This window comes from Elephas maximus, chromosome X (genome assembly GCF_024166365.1).
Source record: "Elephas maximus indicus isolate mEleMax1 chromosome X, mEleMax1 primary haplotype, whole genome shotgun sequence".
Taxonomy (NCBI): Eukaryota; Metazoa; Chordata; class Mammalia; order Proboscidea; family Elephantidae; genus Elephas; species Elephas maximus.
This window is the reverse complement of record NC_064846.1, coordinates 137,542,821-137,570,559: the sequence shown is the minus strand read 5'-3', so window position 1 is coordinate 137,570,559 and position 27,739 is coordinate 137,542,821. Positions and strand designations below refer to the sequence as shown.

The following is a 27,739-nucleotide window of genomic DNA, read 5'->3' as shown; positions in this document are numbered from 1 at the left end:
CACAATATAGGGGAGGTCAGCACAATTGGACTAAACCGAAAGCAAAGAAGTTTCCTGAATAAACTGAATGCTTCGAAGACCAGCGTAGTAGGGGCAGGGGTCTGGGGACCATGGTTTCAGGGGACATCTAAGTCAATTGCCATAATAAAATCTATTAAGAGAACATTCTGCATCCCACTTTGAAGAGTGGGGTCTGGGGTCTTAAATGCTTGAATCTAAGATGCATCTTAGATTGCTAGCAAGCAGCAATCTAAGATGCATCAATTGGTCTCAACCCACCTGGATCAAAGGAGAATGAAGAACACCAAGGACACAAGGCGATTATGAGCCCAAGAGACAGAAAGGGGCACATGAACCAGCGACTACATCATTCTGAGACCAGAAGAACTAGATGATGCCTGTCTACAACCGATGACTGCCCTGACAGGGAACACAACAGAGAATCCCTGAGGGAGCAGGAGAGCAGTGGGATGTAGACCCCAAATTCTCATAGGACGAGACTTAATGGTCTGACTGAGACTGGAAGGACCCCGGTGGCCATGGCCCCCAGACCTTCCGTTGGCCCAGGACAGGAACCATTCGTGAAGCCAACTCTTCAGACATGGATTGGACTGGACAATGGGTTGGAGAGGGATGCTGGTGAGGAGTGAGCTTCTTGGATCAGGTGGACACTTGAGACTATGTTGGCATCTCCTGCCTGGAGGGGAGATGAGAGGGTAGAGGGGGTTAGAAGCTGGCGAAATGGACATGAAAAGAGAGAGTGGAGGGAGAGAGCGGGCTGTCTCATTAGGGGGAGAGTAATTGGGAGTGTGTAGCAAGGTGTATATGGGTTTTTGTGTGAGAGACAAGTGTTAGAGCTCCAACACACACTTGAAGAAGATTTCTCTGCAAGAGTTGATGCACTTAAGGAAGAAAATCTGAAGCTAAAATCAGAAAACCATGTTCTTGGACAATATATGGAAAACCTCATGTCAGCTTCTAGTGTTTTTCAGATGACTGGCACAAAAAGCAAAAGAAAATAAGGGGTTGATATCCTCTGTATTTTATAGAATTGCTGCTTTTTTCCCCCTTCTTTTTCTTTAAAACTTGGATAGATTCCAAAAGTGATAGTACCTTTGTTTGTGGCTTCATTGAATATTGATGAAGATAATGGCAGATCTAGGCAAAATGAAGAGCACTAAGAGCGTAACAGGAGACTACTATGAGTTTGTATATTATGTTAGTCTATGAAAATGTGCAAAGGTATTGTAGAGGCTTTATAATTAGAATTACACATATTAATGAAAACTTGAAAATGAAACTTTTATCAAATTTGCTGATTTTTAGGTTTAGCAGTGTCTTTTATTATAGGCATAGTAAAAGATGATACAAGAAGTAGTATTTTTAAGTTTAACAGTGTCTTTTATTATACCAAAAAAACCAAACCCAGCGCCGTCGAGTCAATTCCGACTCGTAGTGACCCTACAGGACAGAGCAGAACTGCCCAATAGAGTTTCCAAGGAGTGCCTGGTGAATTCGAACTGCCGACCTCTTGCTTAGCAGCCGTAGCACTTAACCACTAGGCCACCAGGGTTTCCGTCTTTTATTATAGGTGTAGTAAAATATGATACCATGTTGTGAAAGTGGCCAGAATCGTGTACTGAATGCACAGCTACCTATGTACCCTGTCCACCATCTTGTCCCTCTTTTCCATTTGGCTCTTCCTTCCCATTTCTCTTCCCCTTAGGAAGAAAAACATTGATTCCACATTTGTGAAAGCAATTTTAATAGTTAATCATTTATGAGAGTAACCTGAACTCATTGTTGAAACTTAATCAAAATCACTTTCTCAGCTAGGGCCTGTCATTTGTTTATTTAGTAATTAGAGAAGACTGTTGGTTTTTCTTTTAATAAATTGAAAACAAGAGATTAAACTACGAAGATTGTTCCTTGAAACTATGAATTTTCAAATGGGGAAAATGTGTTCAATACTTCCTTCTGCACAAAATGACCGATTTGGTATCTGAAAAAAAAAAATGAGTTCTGGTTGTGTGTGTTTAAAATAGAAAATCTTGGGGAAAATAGAAATAGGGTGGGAAAAACACTTGGTAAGCAGTAGGAACCAACTCCAAATGTTTTCATTCCAAATTTGTGTTGTCATCTCCACCGATTAGGCCTTTTGAGTTAACATAATGAAAGTGGATTAAGTCTGACTATCTTAAAGTAAAGCACATCTGGAAGAGAACAAAGAGTTTGGTCTCTTAACATTTATTTCTAGCACCCAGAAGATCATCTTTTGCAAAAACCCTGAAGAGTTTATTAGTATCAGAATCATGAAGAAAATGGGAGGGTTTTTCAAATGTACTAATGGGTAATCTTCCTCAGTATTTTATATCACCACTTTTCCCAGGATTTTCTGTAAATCCAACTATTTGTTGAGTTTTAGGCATCCTTTTACTAAATGGTTTTTTAAAAAATTCAGTTGGGGTTCCATTTAAAAAGGGAATCTATTGGAAGTAATATTACAGTGTTACTTATAATAGGAAGGGAGATCCACTAAGCACAGTTTACGGTTATTAGATTTTGGCTACTTTTAATCATGGAATAATCTTATGATTGTATTGGTATAAGTACGACTTCTTCAATGACTTTAGCTGTATGAACACATAATAATCATACTGCAAACATTCTGCATCCCTCTTGTGACCTAATTTACAAACATTTAAAAACTGCATTGCAATTCTGCTTTGCTGTTTTATAAAAAGCCATTTCAGGAAAAAAAAAATACTAGTATCCAGAATATGTAACGAAACCCATTGCCATGAAGTTGATTGCACTCTTAGTGACCCAATAGGACAGAGTAAGGCTGCCCCATAGGTTTTCCAAAGTCATAAATCTTTATGGAAGCAGACTGCCACATCTTCCTCCCGAAGAGCAGCTGTTGGATTCCAACAGCCAACTTTTCAGCTGGCAACTGAGCACTTAACCACTGCACCACCAGGGATCCTTAGAATATATAAAGAACTGTAAATAACAAGAAAAAAAACTCAAAAAACAGAACAATGACATGAGCAGACATTTCACAGAAAAGGAAACACATGGCAAATTACACAAAAAACAAACTTCACTAGTAATTAGGGAAATGTAACTACAACAAGATCTTAAACTATCACGTTGGCAACAACTGAGAAGTTTTATTAAGTATTGACAAGTGTATGGAAAAAAAGGAACTTCCCATAGGAATATAAATTAGCACAACTTTGGAGAGTGATGTGGCACTACCTCACATTTAGTAATGTTGGAGATACCGATAAATCTCTACCTGTTGGAGCCGTGGTGGCGCAGTGGTTAAGCGCCTGGCTGCTGACTGAAAGATTGGGGGTTCGAACATGCCAGCTGCTCTGCCTAAAGATTACAGCCTTGAAATCCAATAGGCCAGTTCTACTCTGTCCTATAGGGTCGCTGTGAGTTGGAATCAACTTGACAGCAAAGGGTTTGTTTTTTTATACCTGTTGGTTTAGCAATCTCTAGTTATATTTATATACTCTATACCAAGAAATTTGGAAGACAGCTACCTGGTCAACTGACAGGAAGAGATTCATATCTGTGCCCATTACAAAGAAAGGAAATCCAACAGAATGCAGAAATTACCTAACAATATCATTAATATAACACACAAGTAAAATTTTGCTGAAAATCATTTAAAAGTGGTTACAACACTATAGTGACAGGGAACTGCCAGAAATTCAAGCAGGATTCAGAAGAGAAGGGGGAACAAGGGATATCATTGCTGATATTAGACAGATCATGGCTGAAAGCAGAGAATACCAGAAAGATGTTTAAAAAAAAAAAAAAACCTATGTTTTATTGACTGTGCTAAGGCATCCGACTGTGTGGATCGTAACAAATTTTGGATAACACTTCAATGAATAGGAATTCCAAAATACTTAATTGTGCCCATGAGGAACTTGTACTCAGACCAAGAGGCAGTCGTTCCAACTGAACTACATGGTTTAAAGTCATGAAAATTGTGCGCCAGGGTTTTTTCCTTTTACCATACTTAATCTGTATGCTGAGCAAATAAGGAGAAGCTGGATTGTATCGAGAAGAACAGGGCATCAGAATTGGAGGAAGACTCATTTACAACCTGTAATAAGTAGATGACACAACTTTGCTTGCTGAAAGTGAAGACTTGAAGCATTATTTTTTTATTATTTTTGTTTTTTGAAACATTTATGGATGAAGGTCAAAGGCCACAGCTTTCAGTATGGATTACACCTCAACATAAAGAAAATAAAAATCCTCACAACTGGACCAATAAGCAATATCATGATAAACGGAGAAAATATTGAAGTTGTCAAGGATTTCATTTTACTTGGATCCACAATCAATGCCCACAGAAGCAGCAGTCAAGAAATAAAATGACGCATTGCATTGCAGAAATCTGCTGCAAAAAAAAAATCTCTTTAAAGTGTTAAAAAGCAAAGATGTCACTTTAAGGCCTAAGGGGTGTCTGACCCAAGCCATGGTGTTTTCAATCACCTCATATGCATGTGAAAGCTGGGCAATAAATTAGGAAGCCTCAAGAATTGACGCCTTTGAATTATGATGTTGGCAAAGAATATCGAATAGACCATGTACTGCCAGAAGAAAGAACAAATTTGTCTTGGAAAAAGTGCCGACAGAATGCTCACTAGAGGAAAGGGTGGCGAGACTTCGTCTCACATACTTTGGACATGTTACCAAGAGGGACCAGTCCCTGGAGAAGGATATCATGCTTGGTAAGTAAAGGGTCAGTGAAAAATAGCAAGACCCTTAACAAGATGGATTGACACAGTGGCTGCAACAATGGGCTCAAGCGTAACGCTTGTGAGGATGGTGCAGGACCGGGCAGTTTTCTTTCTGTTGTACATAGGACTGCTATGAGTCAGAATCAACTGGATGTCACTTAAAACAACAACATTCTTAATTACCACTGAAAGAGTGAATGAAGACTAACAAATTGAATTTACGAAATGCAGTGCTGAAAATGAAATGACTACATTGGACAACCAGAATGCTACAAATACCTTTGGAGAAGTTACCCTACACCATTATGCAAACATAGAATACATGTTTGGAAGTACTTACATTTGTGAGCAGCTGTTTCTTTGAGACAAAACTGAATTGAACTATATATTGCTCCCAGTTTAAAAATCAAGGCTAAGTTCTTTACTACACGTTACAGAGAGAAATATAAGACTTTGACATTGACCTCTTGGGGCTAAAGAGAAGACGTTTGATTCCACATGAAAGTAGTAAAATAACTACAAAAGAGAAATATAAAGATATTTCCATTGGTTTTAAATTTTCAAATTTAAAATATAATCTCCAATATTATGCATATATAGTAAAGTATTACTTGGTGACATCAGAGCTCACGAAAAAGAAAGGGTTAATTCTGTTTCTCGCAACTGATTTTCCTAACACCATTTACATCACCTGCCTGTTTCCTGTTGGCATGTTTTTCACTCCTGCCATAGACCTTGGCTATTCTGGGACCTCACTTTGTCTCTGTCTCTTATTATGCCTCTACCCAGTGGCATACCAAAGGAAGTGGTGGGTTCAGGCAATGAGGGAGTGCATCGTCTGCAGAGGTTAAAGACAATAATAAAACAGACTAAATGTTGGTCTGCATTTTTTTTCTCTTTGATTGTATGAAATCAATCTCTATTTTTGTGAGCAGCTTTAGGTTTACAGAAAAAGTTGTGCAGAAAGTACAGAGAGTTCCCAAATGCCCCATCCCCTCGGCATACTTTTTCTTGTATTATTAACATCTTACATTCCTGTGGTTCACCATTTTTAATTAAAATTTTTATTGAGATAATTGTAGGTTCATATGCAGTTGTAGGAAATAATATAGAGAGATCTCATGTGCACTTTACCCAGTTACCCCCAATGGTAATATTTTGCAAAAGTATAGCACAATGTCAAAACCAGGACACTGAAATTGAAATTGATAAAATCCACTGATCTTATTCTGATTTCTCTGATTTTACTTGTCCTCCTCTGTGTGTGTGTGTGTGTGTGTGTGTGTGTGTATTTAGTTCTAGACACATGCGTAGGCTTGGGTATCCACCACCACAGCCAAGATACTGAACAGTCCCAACACCACAAGAATTCCTCCTGTTGACATTTTATAGCCACATCCTCCTCCATCGCCCATCCCCCTCCCCCACCATCTCTAACCCCTAAAAACCCGTAACCTTTTCTCTATTTTTAAAGTCTGTTCTCCATTTCAAAAACATTTCTCAGATGAAATCACACAGTATGAAACCTTTTGGGATTGGCTTTTTTACTCAGCGTAATTCCCTGAAGATTCATGCACGTTGTTTCCTGTATCAATAGTTTGTTCCTTTTTTTGCTGAGTAGCATTCCACGTACTACCACAGTTCATTATACCATTCACCCATTGAAAGGCATCTGAACTGTTTCTAGTTTTTGACTATCATGAATAAAGCTGCTATGAACATCTGTATACAGGTTGTTGATCTGTTTTTTTTCTTCCAATCTTAAGAGCATTTTATTTTATCAATAATGTATAGAATCACCCTTTAATAAAATTATTTAAGCTAAATAAAAAGGGAGTCCCTGGGTGGCACAAACGGTTAAGTGCTCCTTGACACCTTGGAAGAAAAGCCTGTCAATCTTCCAAAAGGTCACAGCCCTGAAGACCCCGTGGAGCAGCTCCACCCCGACACATGGGGTCACCATGAGTTGGGAACCCACTTCACAGCAACTAACAACAACGAAGCTAAATAAAGACCTTGGATGTGTTCCTACCTGATTCCACCACCATACACAGGCAAGTGAGACCCAGGGAGGTGCACCTACTTGCCTGAGGGCCCAGGGAAGCCAAACATATAGCTGCCCCGGCAGCTGCTTTGGTCTGTTTTTTATTATCGTCATGTGCTGGCTATGCTGTCTACAAGTGTAGACCATTCCCATCAACCTGCCCCTGGCTTAGGACGCCACTCCCTCTGCCACCACTATGAACACTGCTGCTGGTGTTGCTGGTATTGGTGATTGGACAGTCCTCCTTGGCCTGGAGGGCGGGGGATAGAGGAGAGAGCAGCTGTGCTGAGAGTTCTGCCATTAACAATACCCAGGTGTTTCTGCTTCTCTTTGGTCCCTTCTCCTCCTGTTGACTGAATAACCCAGACTTGAAATATCTCAAGTTAGAAGCTGGCATACATACAAAAGATGATATGTTGAATAAAATAAAAATGTATGTATTTTAGGAGGGGAGGGCATAGTGAAAGTTTAATATATATTATTGCCTAAGCCCAGGCATCTGGTTAGGAGGAACTGCAAAGACACTTCTCTACCTGGTGGTCATCTTTTAAGGATCCCAGAGTGGGATGGTTGTCCATGTTTTCTCTCCTATAGAGAAGAATACTATCCCAATGGTTTAACAAGTGTCTGTACAGAGTCCCAGCTTCATTCCTGAGATTTTTGAAAATGATTTTGGGAAGAGACACGCTTCATAAAGGCCATTTCTAGCTAGGCCTGTATTGTCAATATATCCCAGGATGATGTGGAATGACATTAAGTGGTACCACAGTGAGAGATTCCAGGGTTTGCAACTAGATAGGGTAGGCTAGAATCTTCTGGACCACTGAGGTTAATGCACATGAATGATGGCCACCTAAATCTTAGAAGGGCCGAATGTTTAAGGTTCCTTTATAGGGTATTTCCTAAGTGTGTAAGGTCAATTTTACAGAATTACTAGACACTGAAACTGCGAACCTCTTGAGTCACAAATATAGATCCACTTTCTGGATTATAAAGCTAATTCCCCTTGGATAGATTCTAGCACATGAGGTGAAATTTTCAATTTATCTTTCAAACTTTGCTTTGGTGTCTGCTATGAGATAGACCTAATTCCTTTGCTATAATCACAGATTTTTCTCCCACTTTTTAAAAACTGTAATCAAGAACAGAAAATTTTTTCACTTAAACTAAGCATCCTAAGGTAACTTTAAAATGTGATGACGGTTGCACATGATTGATGTAATTAGTGTCACTGAATTGTACATGTGAAAAATGTTGGATTTCAACTGTTGTTATTTATATTTTTACAAGAAACAAGAAAAGAGTGATGATGAATGTAGGTGGTGAAAATACATTTGATGACTCATAATTAGATAACATCCAACTTGGAAAGAAGAACAGAAAGGTACTTTTTACTAGAGAAAATGTAATGAGATGTTACCATTATTTAGGGTAGAATACTGGTACTTTACAAACATAAATTATAGCTTTACAAAAACGGTAGTACTTACATTTGAATATCCTAATTTCACATGCTTAAAGCCCTTAATTAAAAGAAAAAAACAGCAACAACTCAATTGTAAGTTGACAAACAGAACAAAGTTCCTTACCAAAAATAATCACTAGAAGCCAATAGTTAATATACTTTTACACAGATTATTTTTATAAAATTTTATGTTAAAATCATAAAGGGCATAAACTAGAAGCTATTAGTAATTATTCTGCAATGGTGAATACTGGGTTCATGTTGCTATTTTTAGTGGTATTTTTCCTGTACAATCTATGTGGTCCCCTATTAATTTATCTTTCCCATTCCTCCTCTTCAGAATTTCTTTAAGTTTAACGGCTTTTTTTTTAACTATTCAATGATAATCCAGAAGCAAGAATACAGCAGAAGCAGATAATCTTTATTATATTTTCACTAGAAACAGAGCAGACAGCAGGTTCGCGAGGTATGTTTTAACGATTTTTTAAAATCAGGCTTCAGTAACAATGATAAAAAAACGTACAAAAAAAAAGAGCTATACCACAATAACCAAAAATGAGCCTTAACTACACAGATATTTTGGTCACTAATAAAATCTTCAAGGGCACAAAAGCCAGCAGCATAAAGTAACATAAAGGTAACGACTATGTGAATTTTTGACATGTCAAAACGTACCCTTGTATTTTCTTAATATTCTTCTTAAACATGGAGCAATTATTGTTATTCAGCCAAACATCAAACATGCACAGAGTATTCCTAGAAGAATACTCCCTGAATATTGTCAAAACTAATACTAAGCTTTTTTTCCCTCAAAAAATTCCAATGAATCCTGATTTCACTATATGTATTAGTGCCAGTGGTATGCAAAATTGATTTTGTTTTCCAGGTCAAATAGCAGATTGACTTCGCATTTGGTGGCCAGCTGTATGTACCCTAATTTTTCACCTCTTATTTTCTTAATAAATTTTACATTTCATAAGCCCTGAGTTATTAGATAACCTGCTAGTGATTGTATGCTTTTAATTTATACTTTACCCTACTCAATTTGAATCCCTCGTAGTGAGTATTTAAAATTATTTACAGATGGTTATAACTAATGCAATGATGTAATTCACTGCTAGGATAGTTAGATTTCTAATAAGGCCTGTAACTAAGAGTTGCATATTTTATGCATTTTTAAACTTGCTAGGAGCAATCCTTAAAATAACATCTATAATTCTCTGGCAATAACGAGTGCTTTTCATTTTGCTTACTTCTACATGGACAACCAGATTCACTTTTTTCCTCTCTCTTGCAAACCAACTCTTTTTTATCTTTCCCAAACATAACTGCTACAGTTTTTCAACTCAACAGGTGCCAAATTGAATGGAGAATCTGATCAGCATATTGATGTCTGTGATGCCTAGCAGAGAAATATGCCCAAATAGGCATTCAATAAATCTTCCTTTGCCATGTAATGAATAAGCTGCAAGGCAACTGTTTATGAGTCATATGCTGTTTACCATACACTGTAACTAATTTTGTTTAACCAGGGAATCCAGGTCACAAGATTAATTCACACTCAAATGTGAATCCAATACTTTGAAATAAAAAAAATGATTAAACAATTCTTAGAAAAAGTAAACAAGTTAATCATAGTTGCTTTTTTTACTGTAATAGTGGTAGACAGGAAAAAAAAAAGACAATTACTTTCCACTAAATTTCATGTACAACTAAGTGAGGGGGAAAAAAAAAAACTTAAGTGTTAACTAATTCTTATTGTCTCCACATTTATCCTTGTAGCTTTTTGATCATCTGTTTATCCCTGTCAGCTTCTCTAGAGAGAGGAATTTTATTATCTAAATGGATTCCTCCATTTTTTAGGTACATACAATTAGTGAAAAACTGGTATAAATATAAGATTACATTTCCATATCATGCCATATTTCTGCATTTATTTTTGCAAACATTCAATTTTTCCTATTTTAATGATTCTGTGTAGAATATGAAATAGTCTGCCAACTTACTATGAGATGCCTGCTTATAAGATTCAGTTTTTGCTGATAGCTTTGAAGCATATTGCACACTTCTCATCTAGTGCATTGATAAGGAACTACTACTCTTTTTTAGAAAGGATACACTGGCAAATTCTTAAGTTAATGGCTTTGGCCTAACATTTTTAGTCAGTTACAGGACAATAGCAATGGCGAAAACATTGGCGATACAGTTCATGGTTCGGTTCTCCCATCTTACAGTGCAGGTTCCTGAAAACACACAAAAACAGAACTTTCGAATACCAGCAAAACATCCAAATGACCTAGACATATATGTATGTGTATATATATATGTACACAGTTTTCAATAGGTTTTACTATCCTATTTCCTTCAGTCAGTTAAATCTTTACCTTTCATATTTGTCTGAAGGCACACTTGTCACTAGGTACAAAGCAAGTGTCTTGAGAGAGTTCCTTTCAGAATTTAACAAGAGATAAATCAGCATTTGATAAAAAGTGCACTGTTTGACGTCACTAGAAGTTGGCTTTTGTTTGAAATCAGCTTTAAGAGCTCTTACCATCGGATGTGGTATCCCAAAAGCATGAGCTGGCTGTGTGAAAGCCATATGCACTCTTCTGCACCACTGCACAGGTCACTAAAAATAAAGCCAGAGTCAGAACACATACAAAGGAAGACGGCAGTGTCTTGGTTCAGAGATCTGAGAGCTGTAAAAATAACTGAAAACAAAATATTCAGCAAAAGGATTGCAACAAGTAAGTCTATCATCTTGACTACCCAAATCATGGTTTAGACCCCACTGGATCCAGTCTGTTTGTTGCCCATTGCCATAACCACTGGCGATTGTATGGCAGTAAATTTCTGTGCCAAATTGTGTGCTTTGTCCCATAGGCATAATACAGACACGGATAAAAAAAAATATTCACCTTTATAAATTATGTAGTGGAACTTCACACTCCTACAAGTAAGGAGGCATGAGACAACTGAAAGACAGTAGGACTGAGGGGGTTTCAGTGGAAAGACATAACTAATACAAACGTAAAGACTAGTACTACCCAGGACAAGCAGATAGCTGGCAGTGGCTCAAACTGCTTTAGAGTAGAGGTCTCTATTTTTTAGTTAACATCACATATTATTTTTGAATCAATAAGTCAGTCAGAAGTCCTTCATATCCTATTAATATCCAATTTAAGTGTCTACCATTCGTATATATTCTCTAAATTAAGAAAAATTCACAAAGACAAAGGTGAATAAATTAGTGAGGAAGAACACTGATACTTACCAATATATTTATAAGCTTTTCCCAACTTAACCAAATGGGCTAAGGATTGTTCCACTATGCTTGCAGTCCATTGGTTGATATTGTCTTGATTATAATCTTCACCACCCAAGACCCCATCTATACACTAAAAGAGCAGAGAGCAGTTAAATTAGCCCAAAAGGATGTTTTACATAAATAGCAAAAAATTATTCAAGATATCAAATATTTTGAATCGACTCGACAGCACTGAGTATCAAATATATTTATAACCCAGTAAGATATTTTTGGAAAATATGCATTTGGTAAATACTTATTACGCAGGGTCTCTAATTGCTTAACAGCTTTCAAAGTTTCCACGTGTGTTATCTCACTCGATCACGCACTACGGGGCATATAAACATAAATATGACACGGCCTCTGTTGTAAAGAACCTAACAGTCAAGCAGAGAGGCTAATAAAAAAACTCTGATATCCCCAACACAGGAAGACTAATTGAGAGTAATAAGTTAGGTCATAAAACGATCATAGCGGAGGAGATTAAAAGACAGTGATACCAACTGGTTAAAGAATGACTTTGAAACAGCTGGGATTTGAACTGAATCTCATGGTAGAAACCAGGGCTTCAAACAAGCTCCTTCCATTCAAACCCCTGCTGAGAATTTGCATTTCTAACAACTTCCCGGGCAACGCTAATGCTGCTGGTTAGGGACCAATTCTTTGCACCACCAGTACAACAGTTGTTCTCAAAATTTATTATACATAAGAGTCACCTGGGGATCTTGTTAAACTGTAGATTCTGATTCAGTATATCTGGGGTGGAAATGCAAATTCTCAGCAGGGGTTTGAATCAGAATGAATTGGCATTGCCCGTTACCCATTGCTGTTGAGTTGATTCTGACTCCTAGCGACCCTACAGGCCAGAGGAGAACTGGCCAGTAGGGTTTCCAAGAAATGGCTGGTGGATTCAAACTGCCAACCTTTTGTGCACAGCCAAGCTCTTAAAAATTGCACCACCAGGGCTCTGCTATAAACATAGGATGGGGTTAACTTAAAAATATACTTCTCATATATAAAAACTATATTATCACTTATACTATGTAATTGCTTAGCAATAAAACAACTAGCACATGTGCCACTGAAAGTAAATGATCAACAAACATCATTTTTTAGAGGTTCTAGAAAAGAGAAGGTTAAATAAATTTTCCATACTGCTTATTTGCATACACTTCTGACACGCAATAAAAGCACTGGATGTAGTACCACAATTCTAAGTTTTAAGGCCAGTTCTGCCACCTACTTATTGTGTGATCTTTAGCAAGTAACATAACCTCTCCAAGCCCTTCTTCCCTAATCCTTCAACTAGGAATAACAGCATCATCTTATCAGGTTGTTGTGAGGATGAAAGGGACAATGAAATGAGATAACAAGTGTGCTCAGCACAGTGACCGTAAGCACAGAGTAAGTACTAAAATGATATTAAAAATCCATTGTTGTCAAGTACTCAGAGAGACCCTATAGGACAGAGTAGAACTGCCCCATAAGGTTTCCAAGGAGTAGCTGGTGGATTTGAACTGCCAACCTTTTGTTTAGAAGCCAAGCTCTTAACCACTGTGCCAATGTTAGACATTATTATTATTATTGCTGCTATCGTCAGTTTATATTCATGCACTAGAGACTGAATAATAAAAAGCAATCATGCATTTCATTGATAGAATCCAGCTTAAAACGCATGTGTGTGCACATGCGCACACACACGCACACACAGCTTTCATTTACTTCAATTAGATTGTGGTAAAGATTTATAGGAGAGAAGCAGGGCCAAGATGGCAGAACAGATGCTTCCGGCGAGCCCTCTTACAAAAAAGACCCGAAAAAACAAGTGAAATGAGTATATTTATGACAAGCTAGGGGCCCTGAACATCAAAGGCAAGCTTAGAAAAAGAACTGAGGGACAGGGTGAGGAAGAGATGGATCAGAAGCGGAGAGGAGTTACCAGACCTGAATTGCCAGGAGCCCTCAGACACCATTCCTGGGAACGGCGGTGGCAGGCTGCTACTAGCGTTTGGCCGCAGTTTCCTCAGGGAGAAGCAGCCAACCACACAGCATACTCACACCTCCGGAACCAGAGAAGAACGGTGCTCTCGGCAAAAGCTAAGTACTTGCCTACATTTTACTACACCCCCCGCCCCCAAGCTGGCTTCAGCGGCTGTTGATATCCCGGGGCCTAGGACAGGCCCTGTTAAGCACCGAGAGCCATCCCCCAAGCCCTGGAGAAAGAATAAATTTGCAACTGGGGGAAAAGATAATTTGACAGCTCCACTAACCAGGGAGCTCAGGACAGAAGTGACTCCTGTCCAGGCATAAACGGACAATGGACTTTGAGTAACTTTCCCCTCTGCATGGACCTGTGTGGGCCTGTTTCAGGAGAACAGGCCCTTGTTGGCAGACTACAAATGTTTCAGCTGTGTAGTGGAGAGGTGGGTGTTTGATGTTTGACTTTGCTTTGCCTATTAAACAGGGTTCTCACCTACCCACATCAGGGGCCTAAGGACTGGTGGCTCCACTCAGGTCACCCAGCCACCCGCAACAGGGGTCCAAGGATAACTGGTACCTCCCAGTCCTTAAAAACAAAAACACTGGGTGCACATGGTCCATCTGCAGAACCCACCCACTTGTACACTCTAGGGAACAGGCACACGCATTCCTCAGAGACATTTGGGGGATGATTCTCAGCCTCCTGCCTTGTTCAGAGTGTGACCCCCTGCTGCAACCAGATACCGGTACCTACACCAATCACCCCTGCCCCTCTAAGACTGTAAGACATAAGACAGAGCCTGAACCACACACTTGATGATCAGCTACCTGGACACCTGAGCTGAATTCATACAAGAAAAGTAAATGGACTCCTAGATTGATATACCTGATAACAGCTCTAGCCATCTTCGGACAGGACGTCAGAGCCCCAAAGATGAAAATAATCAAGCTAGCTCACTCAAGCAATCCATCTGGGCATATCAAAACAAAACAAAGCAAGAAGCTATGATACAGTAAGCAAACATAAACTAATACATAACTTATAGATGGCTCAGAGTCAACACTCGATATCAAGTCATATAAAGAAACAGATCATGATCGCCTCAACAAGCTCTCAAAACAAAGAATCAAGGGGTCTTCTAGATGAAAGTGGCTTCCTGGAATTACCGGAGGCAGAATACGAAAGATTAATATACAGAACCCTTCAAGACATCAGGAAGGAAATGAGGCAATATGCAGATCAAGCCAAGGAACACAAAGATAAAGGAGTTAAAGAAACTAAAAAGATTATTCAGGAACATAATGAAAAATTTAATAAGCTAGAAAAATCCATAGACAGCAAATCAGAAATTCAGAAGATTAACAATAAAATTACGGACGTAGACAACTCAGTACAAAGTCAGAAGAGCAGAATTAAACAAGAAGCCAGAATTTGTGAACTTGAAGATAAAGCACTGGGCACCAGTATATCTGAAGAAAAATCAGATAAAAGTATTTTAAAAAATGAAGAAACATTAAAAGAATCACGTGGGACTCTATCAAGAGAAAAAATCTACGAGTAATTGGAGTACCGGAACAGGGAGGGATAACAAAATACAGACAGAATTGTTGGCAGAAAACTTCCCTGATACCATGAAAGATGAGAAGATATCTAAGATGCTCATCGAACTCCACATACGGTCGATTTTAAAAGAAAGTCACCAAGATATATTATAATCGAACTTGCCAAAACCAAAGATAAAGAGAGAATTATAACAGCCGCTAGGGATAAACAGAAAGTCATCTACAAAGGACACAGAAACCATGCAGGCAAGAAAGCAATGGGATGACATATATAAAACACTGAAGGAAAAACATTACCAGCCAAGAATCATACACCCTGCAAAATTGTCTCTCAAATATGAAGGTGAAATTAGGACACTTCCAGATAAACAGAAGTTTAGGGAATTCATAAAAATCTACCCAAAACTACAAGAAATACTAAAGGGAGTTCTTTGGTTAGAAAATCCATAATACCAGGTATCAACCCAAGACTAAAAAACTGGGCAAAGCAATCAGATGTCAACCCAGAGAAATCACAAAAATAAACCAAGAGTAAAAAACACTCAAAATAGGGAAACAGTGATGTTATTATGCAAAAGAAGACAACATTGAAACAATAAAGAGGGACTAAGAAATGTAGTCATAGATCTTTCATATGAAGAGGAAGACAAGGCGATACAAAGAAATAAAAGTTAGGTTTAAATTTAGAAAAATAGGGGTAAATAATAAGGTAACCACAAAGGAGACAAACTATCCTACAAATCAAAATAAAATACAAGAAAAAAATAGAGACTCAGGAAAAACAAAATCAACAATGATGAATATAAGGAAAAACAATATATAAAGATAATATACTCAGCACAAAAAATTAAGTGGGAAAAAGAAACCGTCAACAACACACAAAAAAAGACATCAAAACAATAGCACTAAATTCATACCTATCCATAATTATGCTGAATGTAAATGGACTAAATGCACCAATAAAGAGACAGAGAGAGGCAGAATGGATTAAAAAACATGGTCCATCTACATGCTGCCTAAAACAGACACAGCTTAGACTTAGATACACAAATAAACTAAAACTCAATGGATAAAAAAAAAATATTTCAAGCAAACAACAGTCAAAAAAGGGCAGAAGTGGCAATATTAATTTCTGACAAAATAGACTTTAAAGTTAAATCCATCAGAAAGGCTAAGGAAGGACACTATATAATGATTAAAGGGACAATATACCAGGAGGATATAACCATATTAAATACTTATGCACCCAATGACAGGGCTGTAAGATACATAAACTCATCAGTATTGACAAGTGAGATAGACAGCTCCATAATAATAGTAGGAGACTTCAACACACCACTTTCAGTGAGGGACAGGACATCCAGAAAGAAGCTCAATAAAGACACAGAAGATCTAAATGCCACAATCAACCAACTCAACCTTATAGTAATATACAGAACACTCTACCCAATAGCAGCCAAGTATACTTTCTTTTCTAATGCACATGGAACATTCTCTAGAATAGACCACATATTAGGTCATAAAGCAAGCCTTAGCAGAATCCAAAACATTGAAATATTACAAAGCAGCTTCTCTGACCATAAGGTCATAAAAGCACAAATCAATAACAGAAAAAGCAGTGAAAAGAAATCATACGCTTGGAAACTGAACAATACCCTGCTCAAAAAAGACTGGGTTATAGAAGACATTAAGGATGGAATAAAGAAATTCACAGAATCCAATGAGAATGAAAACACTTCCTATCAGAACCTTTGGGACACAGCAAAAGCAGTGCTCAGAGGTCAATCAATAAATGCACACATACAAAAAGAAGGGCCAGAATCAAGGAATTATCCCTACAACTTGAACAAATAGAAAAAGAGCAATGAAAGAAACCCACAGGCACCAGAAGAAAGCAAATAATAAACATTAGAGCAGAATTAAATGAAATAGAAAACAGAAAAACAATTGAAAGAATTAACAAGACCAAAAGCTGGTTCTTTGAAAAAAATCAACAAAATTGATAAACCATTGGCCAAACTGACAAAGGAAAAACAGGAGAGGAAGAAAATAACCTGAATAAGAAATGAGATGGGCGATATTACAACAGACCCCAAATGAAATGAAAAGAATCATATCAGATTACTACGGAAAATTGTATTCTAACAAATTTGAAAACCTAGAAGAAATGGCTGAATTTCTAGAAACACACTACCTACCTAAACTAACACAAACAGGTAGAACAATTAAATAGACCCATAACAAAAGAAGAGATTGAAAAGGTAATCAAAAAACTCCCAAAAAAAAAAAAAAAAAGGGCCCTGGCCCAGAAGGCTTCACTACGAGTTCTACCAAACTTTCAGAGAAGAGTTAACACCACTACTACTAAGGTATTTCAGAGCATAGAAAATGATGGCATACTACCTAACTCATTAAATGAAGCTACCATATCCCTGATACCAAAACCAGGTAAAGACACCACAAAAAAAAAAAGTAAATTACATCCCTCATGAACTTAGATGCAAAGTTCTTCAACAAAATTCTAGCCAATAGACTTCAACAACATATCATATCAAAAAAATAATTCACCATGACCAAGTGGGATTCATACCAGGTATGCAGGGATGGTTCAACATTAGAAAAACAATTAATGTAATCCATCATATAAATAAAACAAAAGATAAGAATCACATGATTTTATCAACTGATGCAGAAAAGGCATTTGACAAAGTTCAGCACCCATTCATGATAAAAACTCGCAGCAAAATAGGAATAGAAGGAAAATTCCTCAACATAATAAAGGGCATTTATACAAAGCCAACAGCCAACATCACCCTAAATGGAGAGAGCCTGAAAGCATTCTCCCTGAGATCCGGAACAAGACAAAGACTCCCTTTATTACTACTCTTATTTAACGTTGTGCTGGAGGTCCTAGCCAGAGCAATTACACTAGATAAAGAAATAAAGGGCATCCAGGCTGGCAAGGAAAAAGTAAAAGTATCTCTATTTGCAGATGACACGATCTTATACACAGAAAACCCTAAGGAATCCTCAAGAAAACTACTGAAACTAATAAAAGAGTTCAGCAGAGTATCAGGGTACAAGATAAACATACAAAAATCAGTTTGACTCCTATACACCAACAAAAACAACATTGAAGAGGAAATCACCAAATCAATACCATTTACAGTAGTCCCCAAGAAGATAAAATACTTAGGAATAAATCTTACCAGAGATGTAAAAGACCTATACATAGAAAACTAGAAGACACTACTGCAAAAAACCAAGAGACCTACCTAAGTGGAAAAACACACCTTGCTCATGGATAGGAAGACTTAACATTGTAAAAATGTCTATTCTACCAAAAGTGATCTATAGATTTAATGCAATTTGGATCCAAATTCTAACGACATTTTTTAATGAGATGCAGAAACAAATCATCAACTTCATTTGGAAGGGAAAGAGGCCCCGGATAAGAAAAGCATTACTGAAAAAGAACAAAGTGGGAGGCCTCACTCTACCTGATTTTAGAACCTGTTATACAGTCACGATAGTCAAAACAGCCTGGTACTGGTACAACAACAGGCACATAGACCAATGGAACAGAATTGAGAATCCAGACATAAATCCATCCACATATGAGCAGTCGACATTTGACTAAGTCCCCAAATCAGTTAAATGGGGAAAAGACAGTCTTTTTAACAAATGGTGCTGGCATAACTGGATATCCATCTGCAAAAAAAACGAAACAAGACCCATACCTCACTCCATGCACAAAAACGAACTCGAAATGGATCAAAGACCTAAATATAAAATCTAAAATGATAAAGATCATGAAGAAAAAATAGGGACAATGTTAGGAGCCCTAATACATGGCATAAACAGTATACAAAACATTATAAAGAATGTAGAAGAAAAACTAGATAACTGGGAGCTCCTAAAAATCAAACACCTATGCTCATCCAAAGACTTCACCAAAAGAGCAAAAAGATTACCTGCAGACTGGGAAAGAGTTTTTAGCTATGACATTTCTGATCAGGGCCTGATCTCTAAAATCTACATGATACTGCAAAAACTCAAGTACAAAAAGACAAATAACCCAATTAAAAAATGGGCAAAAGATATGAACAGATGCTTCACTAAAGAAGACATTCAGGTAGCTATCAGATACATGAGGAAATTGCTCACGATCATTAACCATTAGAGAAATGCAAATCAATACTACAATAAGATTCTATCTCACTCCAACAAGGCTGGCATTAATCCAAAAAACACAAAATAATAAATGTTGGAGAGGATGTGGAGAGACTGGAACACTTATACACCACTGGTGGGAATGTAAAATGGTACAACCACTTTGGAAATTGATTTGGCACTTCCTAAAAAAAGCTAGAAATAGAACTACCATACGATCCAGCAATCCCACTCCTTGGAACATATCCTAGAGAAATAAGAGTCTTTACATAACAGATATATGCACACCCACGTTCACTGCAGCACTGTTTACAATAGCAAAAAGATGGAAGCAACCAAGGTCCCATCAATGGATGAATGGATAAATAAATTATGGTATATTCACACAATGGAATACTATGCATCGAAAAAAAACAGTGAGGAATCTGTGAAACATTTCACGACATGGAGGAATCTGGAAGGCATTATGCTCAGTGAAATTACTCAATTGCAAAAGGGCAAATATTATATAAGACCACTATTATAAGAACTCAAGAAATATTTTAAAGAGAGAAGAAAATATTCTTTGATGGTTATGGGGGGGAGGGAGGAAGGGTGGGAAAGGGGTATTCCCTAATTAGATAGTAGATAAGAACTACTTTAGGTGAAGGGAAAGACAACACACAATACAGGCGAGGTCAGCACAACTGGACTAAACCAAAAGCAAAGAAGTTTCCTGAATAAACTGAATGCTTCGAAGGTCAGCATAGCAGGGGTGGGGTTTTGGGGACCGTGGTTTCAGGGGACATCTAAATCAACTGGCATAATAAAATCTATTAAGAAAACATTCTGCATCCCACTTTGGAGAGCGGCGTCTAGGGTCTTAAACGCTAGCAAGTGGACATCTAAGATGCATCAATTAGTCTCAACCCACCTGGAGTAAAGGAGAATGAAGAACACTAACCACACAAGGTAGTTACGAGCCCAAGAGACAGAAAGGGCCACATAAACCAGGGACTACATCAGCCTGAGACCAGAAGAATTAGATGGTGTCCGGCTACAACCGATGGCAGCTCTGACAGGCAACACAACTGAGAATCCCTGAGGGAGCAGGAGAGCAGTGCGATGCAGACCCCAAATTCTCATAAAAAGACCAGACCGAACGTTCACTTGAAGCTCAATAAAAGTTAATTAAAAAAAAAAAAACAACAGACCGAATGGTCTGATTGAGACTAGAAGGACCCCGGCGGTCATGGTCCCCAGACCTTCTGTTAGCCCAGGACAGGAACCATTCCCAAACTTGACTCTTCAGACAGGGATTGGACTGGACAATGGCACAGAAAAAGATACTGGTGAAGAATGAGCTTTTTGGATCAAGTAAACACTTGAGACTATGTTTGCATCTCCTATTTGGAGGGGAGATGAGAGGGCAGAGGGGGTTAGAAGCTGGTGAAATGGACACGAAAAGAGAGAGTGGAGAAAAGGAGCAGGCTGTCTCTTTAGGGGGAGAGTAATTAGGAGTACGTAACCAAACCAAAACCAATCCCAGTGCCGTTGAGTTGATTCCGACTCATAGTGACCCCATAGGACAGGGTAGAACTGGCCCATAGAGTATCCAAGGAGTGCCTGGCGGATTCGAACTGTCAACCCTGTGGTTAGCAGCCATGGCACTTAACCACTATGCCACCAGGGTTTCCTAGGAGTATATAGCAAGATGTATATAAATTTTTATATGAGAGACTGACTTGGTTTGTAAACTTTCACTTAAAGCACAATAAAAATTAAAAAAAAAAAAAGATTTATAGGAGCCCAGGTAGCACAATGGTTAAGTATTCAGCTGCTAACTAATAGGTTGATGGTTCAAACCCACCCAGGCCTCCGCCAGAGAAAAACCTGGTGATCTGCTTCCCTAAAGATTACAGTCAAGAAAACACTATAGGACTCTGTCACATGAGGTTGCTGTGGGTCAAAAATCGACTTTATGGCACCTAATGACAACAGACCACGCTTCCTTGATGAGAAAATAAGAACACTCGTTTATTTTCAGGTTATCTACAAGGACCACTCCAAGTTCTGCTCTAAACAATGGTAGACACCATTTGGGGGGGGTCCCACTCTAAATAAATCCGTTGCTGTCATCAAGTTGATTGTGACTCATGGCGACCCCATGTGGCAGAACAGAACTGCTCCATAGGGTTTCCTAGGTTGTAATTTCTACGGGAAGAAGTCCTGGCGTCACAGTGATTAAGCACTCAGTTGTTAACCGAATGGTTCAAGCCACTCCACAGGAGAAAGATGTCGCAGTCTGCTTCCCTAAAGATTACAACCTTGGAAACCCTCTGAGGCAGTTCGACTTTGTCCTGTAGGGTAGCTATGACTCCGAATTGACGAGATGACAATGGGTTTGTTTTTGTTTGTTTAACCTTTACTGAAGCATGATGCCAGGTCTTTCTCCCATGGAGCTACTGGGTTGGTTCGAACCGCCAGCCTTTAGGTTAGCAGTCCAGGCCAAACCATTTGCACTACCTAGGGACCTACTATTAATCGACATTAGCCTTCTTAATTACCATTAACCAGGAGGCCCATTAGACAATGAGGTCTTTAAACTGTGCTGTATCCCCAGAGCCCAGCTCAGGAACTTGTGATGTTGCAGATAACCCAATTAACATTGGTTGTTGGAATAATATTGCCTTTGATATACTGCCTGGGCATCCTATATCAAATATACTTTATGCTAAGTTTCAAAGTAATTCCATTTGTAACTCACTTTTTTCTATGAAGATTTTTTGTGTAAATTCTATTACTGATAACAAATAAAATATACCGCATCACTGATAAGTGAGTGACTCTAAGACTTTAGCAGGTAAAGTACAGGGGAGCAGAGTAAAGAATCAAAGAAAATAAGAATGCCAGCAAGAGATAAGGAAAACAGAAGTAACTGCTGAAATTGAGGTAATCATCTAGGAAGTGTTAAAATGTTTTAATATGGCCCTCACTCTCAAGCATTTCCAGTGAAATCCCTCAATGGTAGAAGAGAGCTGGCTCATGGGAAGAGGGGAGGGAAGAAGACTGATGTATAGTTAAAAGTATTCTGTAGCATCCCTGAGAGTTCTTTAAAGTCTCATATTTCATATAAAAATCCACATGGAGTTGCTTCTGACTCCATAATGTATCAGAGTTTGTTTTTATTTAAAAATATTTTCAGTTAAATGATATACCTCACTTAACTCACTCTCTCAAATATTTAGGTAAAATTGATGCTCTAAATGCATCCGGTGGCTTCTAGCAGCACCTAGCCACTGCCAAGTTTATATATACCAGTTTAAGAAGCACAGTTCTTTTAATTAAAATAAATAAATAAAGGTAACACACATACATGGCTTTAAAACTCAAACAGAATAGAAGGGGTTACAATGAAAAAGAGTGTCTTCCCACCCTTCCCTATCTCCAGTCCTATTCACCAGAGAAAAACACTTTTAATGTTGTACCTGCTTGTTTTTATTTCTTCTAAGGGTTACTTACATATCTCCAAATATATTAGTGTGTCTTGTCAATTAAAGACAAGATCCATAGAGCTCCTGCTATGATAGATGAAACTGTACTTCCTTTAGACCCCCTGCCATCTTCCTCCTCCCCTTCTCACCATACAATGAATTCACTATTTTCCATTCCATATATTTACATTGCACTTTTCCCCAATTTCTGATATTTCCTTCCCCACGTAGGATTTTTCCTTAGCATGTCTGGCCTCTTGTTCCAACCGTTCTTCCTCCCCGTGGAGGTGGGGTGAGTTACCTCATTGCTGGGTGACAAGCACTGCTCCACCATTCTCCTTTAGAAGAGCTCATCTTCCAAAGGGCTCGGGCTTGGGCATTTGGTTTCTCTATCCCTGTCCACCCAGATCAGTGAAGGGGACCAGCCTGGGCAAGGGTTTCTGCTGACTTACTTTCCCTGGGGTGTCTCTTCCAAAGCCTGAACCGAGTGGGTACAGAGTTAGCAAACTAAGCTACAACCTGCATAATGAAAGTGATATTTTGTTCACTTTCTAGCAACTCTTTTGTCTTTTCATTTGGGTCAAAACTTGGGTATAGAAGAAGGTACTATTTAAAAGGCCTCTCAAGGACTGCAGCATCCTTTCCTTCAAGTTCCATTGACCAAGAAGAGTCTCTCCTGACTTCCCACTTTGTACAATGAGGTAACTATCACTCTTGCTCTTCCCTTTACTTTCCCTCCCAATTTCCCTCATTTGTACTTTTATGTTGTAAAGGTTTTGACAACATTTGCATTCTGTTTTAACCCACTGCCGTCAAGTCAATTCCAACTCATAGCGACCCTATAGGACAGAGTAGAACTGCCCGATAGAGTTTCCAAGAAGCACCTGGTGGATTTGAACTGCCGACCCTTCGGTTAGCAGCTGTAGCACTTAACCACTATGCCACCAGGGTTTTCCGTACACACACACACACACACACATACAAAACCAAAACCATCAGGTAGATTCTGACTCATAGCGATCCTACAGGACAGAGTAGAACTGCCCCCAAGAAGCGACTGGTGGATTTGAACTGCCGACCTTTGGGTTAGCAGCCGTAGCGCTTAACCACTGTGCCACCAGCTCCATGCGCACACACACACACATATGCACACATACTTTTATAACATTAACATTTAAAATAATATTTGGCCCTCCTTGAATAAAAGTTATTTTATTCAAACGACAGAGCATCAATTTTAGAACATAGAAAATCTGTTTTGTAGGCTAAGAAAGTACTTAAACACCTTTCAGAGTAAGCCCCAAGATGCCTGACAGCATACAATAAAAATAAGAGATATCCCTGTGGAGAGTTAGTGAATAAATATTTAAAATCTTGTTGTTTTAACACTAAGGTTTCTAACTTCATATCTGAAGTCCAAATATATAACTTAAAAAAAAACTCAATCAATGACGCAAGCTTCGAGATGAACAAAATGTGCAACTCACCTCCTTAACGATATTGTGGGCTTCATCAGCATTAAAACCAACCTAAAGGGGGAAACAAAAGATGAAGCTGCTTTCAACACCAACTTCTATTTGTAGATTCGATGATACACACAATACCCTAAACTGGCTTAGACAGGTGTTAGGGATGGGAGACCATACTGATAAAGTCCATGAGGCCTACCACAGTTGCCAATCGTACCCAGAACACTTTTAACAAATACAGAACACTTTCCCACCCACCACCCTGGAAATTTTGTTTCATCAGGTCTAGGGCAGAGCCTGGGCAACTACATTAAAAACAAAACAAACAAAAACTTGACTGGTGATTCCGATGAACATCCTAGATTGAGAATCATTGCATTATAAAGTTCCAGAAATAAGCAGATGGTAGATATGAAGATTTATGTGTTATCAGTCCATAGGAAATAGTTGCAGTGAAGTGAGAGAATGACATGGTTCACGAGAAGAGAATGCTTTATAATTTTCCGTTTTGTTTTTTAACTTATCCTAGGTAAAAATGTGACTTTCCTGAATTGAATTTTATGAACTGACTTACTAATTCAAAATTTTTATCCTTTTATCTAGTACTATAAATAGGTCTGCAAACAGTCTTTTCTTTGAAGTGGCTTGCTAGAATTCTGAATTAAAAGCAAGTATTAATTACATCCCAGTGTCTCAGAGTAGAAAACTAGGCTATGTGATTTAAGACTGAAATCTAAACCAAGCAAGACACTTCAGGTAATACATGATTTGCTTCCATGGAGACATTTTTATGTGTTTTATGACATCAGCATTTTTGTAAAAAACACTATACATGTGTAACTTAAAATGAGTCCAAACAAACTCTGAAAAAAAGCAGTTTCTGACATGTGTCATCTTGAGTATAGAATTACTCATTTAATTAAACCACAGAATTTCCCAACGTCAAAGGTGGAAAAATACCCTACATATTTAGGAGTATTATGAAAAGAACTTTCATGTTTTGCCCCTATTAAAACTATCAGCCTACCTTAAAATCAGCTTCTTTAGTTTCAAAACTAGCCTTCAAATCAAATTATGCCCATTTTATTTCAATTTGGGAAACCAAAACCAAACTAGTCATCATGGAGTTGATTTAGATTCATGGTGACCCCACGTGTGCAGAGTACTGCACTCCACAGAGTTTTCAATGGCTGATTTTTTGGAAGTAGATTGCCAGGCATTTCTTCTTAGGTACCTCTGGGAGAGTTCTAACCTCCAACTATTCGGTTAAAGTCACCTAATAATCAGGATGTACAGGGTGGCCATGGCAACACATGTAATTTTATTTTTAAATATATTCAGGAGGTACTGCAGGAAAGAGCCTTCTTAGGAATAGAAGTCTAGAACTTGTTGGGGGTATGCCTCAGAGAGTGAGCCAGCCTTTGAATATCTTGTATCCCAACTTCCCCAAGTCTCTATTTCTAAAATTAGAACATTTAAACATTTACCTTCGAGTAAGTATGTAAGCTACCTGCTTCACAGAATTTAAATGTGGCTCTAACTTCTACAGAAGCCCACATGGTAAAGATGCCACCCAATGGACCAGAAGCCCCTTCCACGGATCCAATCAATAGCATTTTATGCTGCACTTTTATTTTTTCTGCACCATTCACCTGTGGCTTCCCCTGGAGAGAAAAGGCCTCTGATTACTCTGCCCCTGCAGGCTTGTCACAGGTTATGCTGGGATCCAATAGACCTCATCCCTCTTGTGGTTAAAACGAAGCCAGAGATGGGTAGTCAGAGGCCTGGGTTCAAACTGAGCATCTGTCATCATTCCTGGCAGTTTTAACTTTGGGCAAGTCACTAAGCCGCCATGAAAGTCAGAGTCCCCATCAGTAACAGGAAGATAAGAGCTGACATCATTGGGTTCTGGTGAGGATTAGGAAGGCCAGAGTCAGCAAGCAAGAGTTCCTAATCCATAAAACACCTCCTCCCAGCCCACCCAGGCGAGAGCTCTCCGGATGGGAGTGGCTCTGCCACCAATGCCCTGATCCGCGAGACTGCGGCACCTGCTTTGGAGACGCCAAGGGGCTGAGGAAGCAACTGGGAAGACCGGTTCCCAAGGCCCGCCTGGCAGACGGGCGGTGCCCGCCACCCCATCCCCACCCCATGTACCCCAAGTCAGGCCTCCCAGCCCTCGGCCCTGGCCCCACCACCTGCCTCTAGCGTTCCTGCCGTCCTGGCCACCCAGGCCCCCAGTCCCCCAGCCCACCCTCCGGGCCGCGAGGTCGGTGGGACTAGGACCGGCAGGGCGGATGCCGGGTCCCGAGGAGGGACCCAGGCTTGGAGAACGCCGCAGTCCAACACGCCGGCCCGCCAGGCGCCCAGAGACCAGTCGGCAGGGACCCCGCGCCAGGGTGGGTGGGGCGGGGGTCGTTCACAGGCGGCCGAGGGGCGGTACCTCGTCGCAGGGGCGATGGTACTCCTCCATGGTGGCGCCGAATCTCCCCGGGGGCGGAGCAAGGGGCGGGCCGTGCTCCGCAGCGGCGCACTGGCCTCTAGGGAGGCCCCGCCCCTCTTATATCCTAGGGCCCGGCCCCACGCAGACCTCGGCTTTGTGTCGCCACCTTCGTGGGAGAGAGCGGCTGCTGGGGCAGTGGGAGATATCTCCCCAGGTGGAAAGGTGCCTCCCAGAAGGTAAATGCACTTTAGTCTGGGCGCCTCTTCCTCGATGCCTCCGACCTTTCTGGAAACAAGGGCTAGGTGCCACAGAGTTGGAAATTGTACCACTGTGTGGATCAGATGGGGAGACCTTGTGTTAGTCAGTTAGTCTTGACTCCCTGTTACTGGTTGAGTGTTCACTGCTGTAGTTATTTGCACGTGTTCATTCATTCATCATGAAGCAAATAGGTGTTAATTAATGCAGTGGTGAACAAGCCACTTTAATTTGGCCACTTACTAGCTATGTGACTTGGAGAAAGCCTCAGTTTTCTCATATAAAAACTTATACCTCTATTTCACGAATAGGACCAAAGGAGAGTCTGTATGCATAACTCCTAAAGTAGATGCTCCTACACCCCTCCTCCTCCATGATTATTTAAAAAGAAAGATATAATTTATGGAAGAAGGGATACATATCTTTATAAATCTTAGCGGAAGAACAATGGCTACATTTATTAAGAAGTTACTAAATTCAAGATGATTCTAAGGATTTCCTCATTTAAACCTCATAATAACCCCACAGGTTTGGTGCTGTTACCATCATCCCATTTTTCCAAGATGAAACCGAGGTACAGAGTTTAAATAACTTGCTCAAGGTCATATATCCAGTAAATGGTAGAAGAGGGACTTAAACTCAAGTAGTCTGATAGCAGAGCCCAAGTTCTTAACCACTGTGTTAGCTTCCTATTGCCACTGTAACTTAGTGACTTAAAGCAGCACAGATTTATTCTCTTCAGTTCTAGAGGTCACAAGTCTAAAATGGAATCTCAGGGCTGTCTTCTTTCTCGAGGCTTTA

At 39.3% G+C, this 27,739-nt stretch overlaps 1 protein-coding gene across 1 annotated transcript; it reads right to left on the bottom strand.

Annotated features, from left to right (window-relative positions):
- Nucleotides 1-8,678: 8,678 nt before the first annotated feature.
- DYNLT3 (dynein light chain Tctex-type 3) lies at nucleotides 8,679-26,754 on the bottom strand. Its single transcript, XM_049872318.1, has 5 exons — nucleotides 26,684-26,754; nucleotides 24,262-24,303; nucleotides 11,553-11,676; nucleotides 10,830-10,907; nucleotides 8,679-10,521 (listed from the first exon to the last, which is right to left on the bottom strand). Exons 1-5 carry the CDS (start codon nucleotides 26,711-26,713, stop codon nucleotides 10,445-10,447), a joined length of 351 nt encoding a protein of 116 aa, XP_049728275.1. The 5' UTR covers nucleotides 26,714-26,754; the 3' UTR covers nucleotides 8,679-10,444.
- Between the last annotated feature and the right edge of the window lie 985 nt (nucleotides 26,755-27,739).

Coding starts and splice junctions, on each gene's coding strand:
- DYNLT3 (XM_049872318.1), bottom strand. CDS start 26,713: ATGGAGGAGTACCATCGCCCCTGCGACGAG. Junction 24,304..26,683: donor ACCATCGCCCCTGCGACGAG/GTACCGCCCCTC, acceptor TTCCCCCTTTAG/GTTGGTTTTAATGCTGATGA. Junction 10,908..11,552: donor AAAAGCTTATAAATATATTG/GTAAGTATCAGT, acceptor CTTTATTTTTAG/TGACCTGTGCAGTGGTGCAG.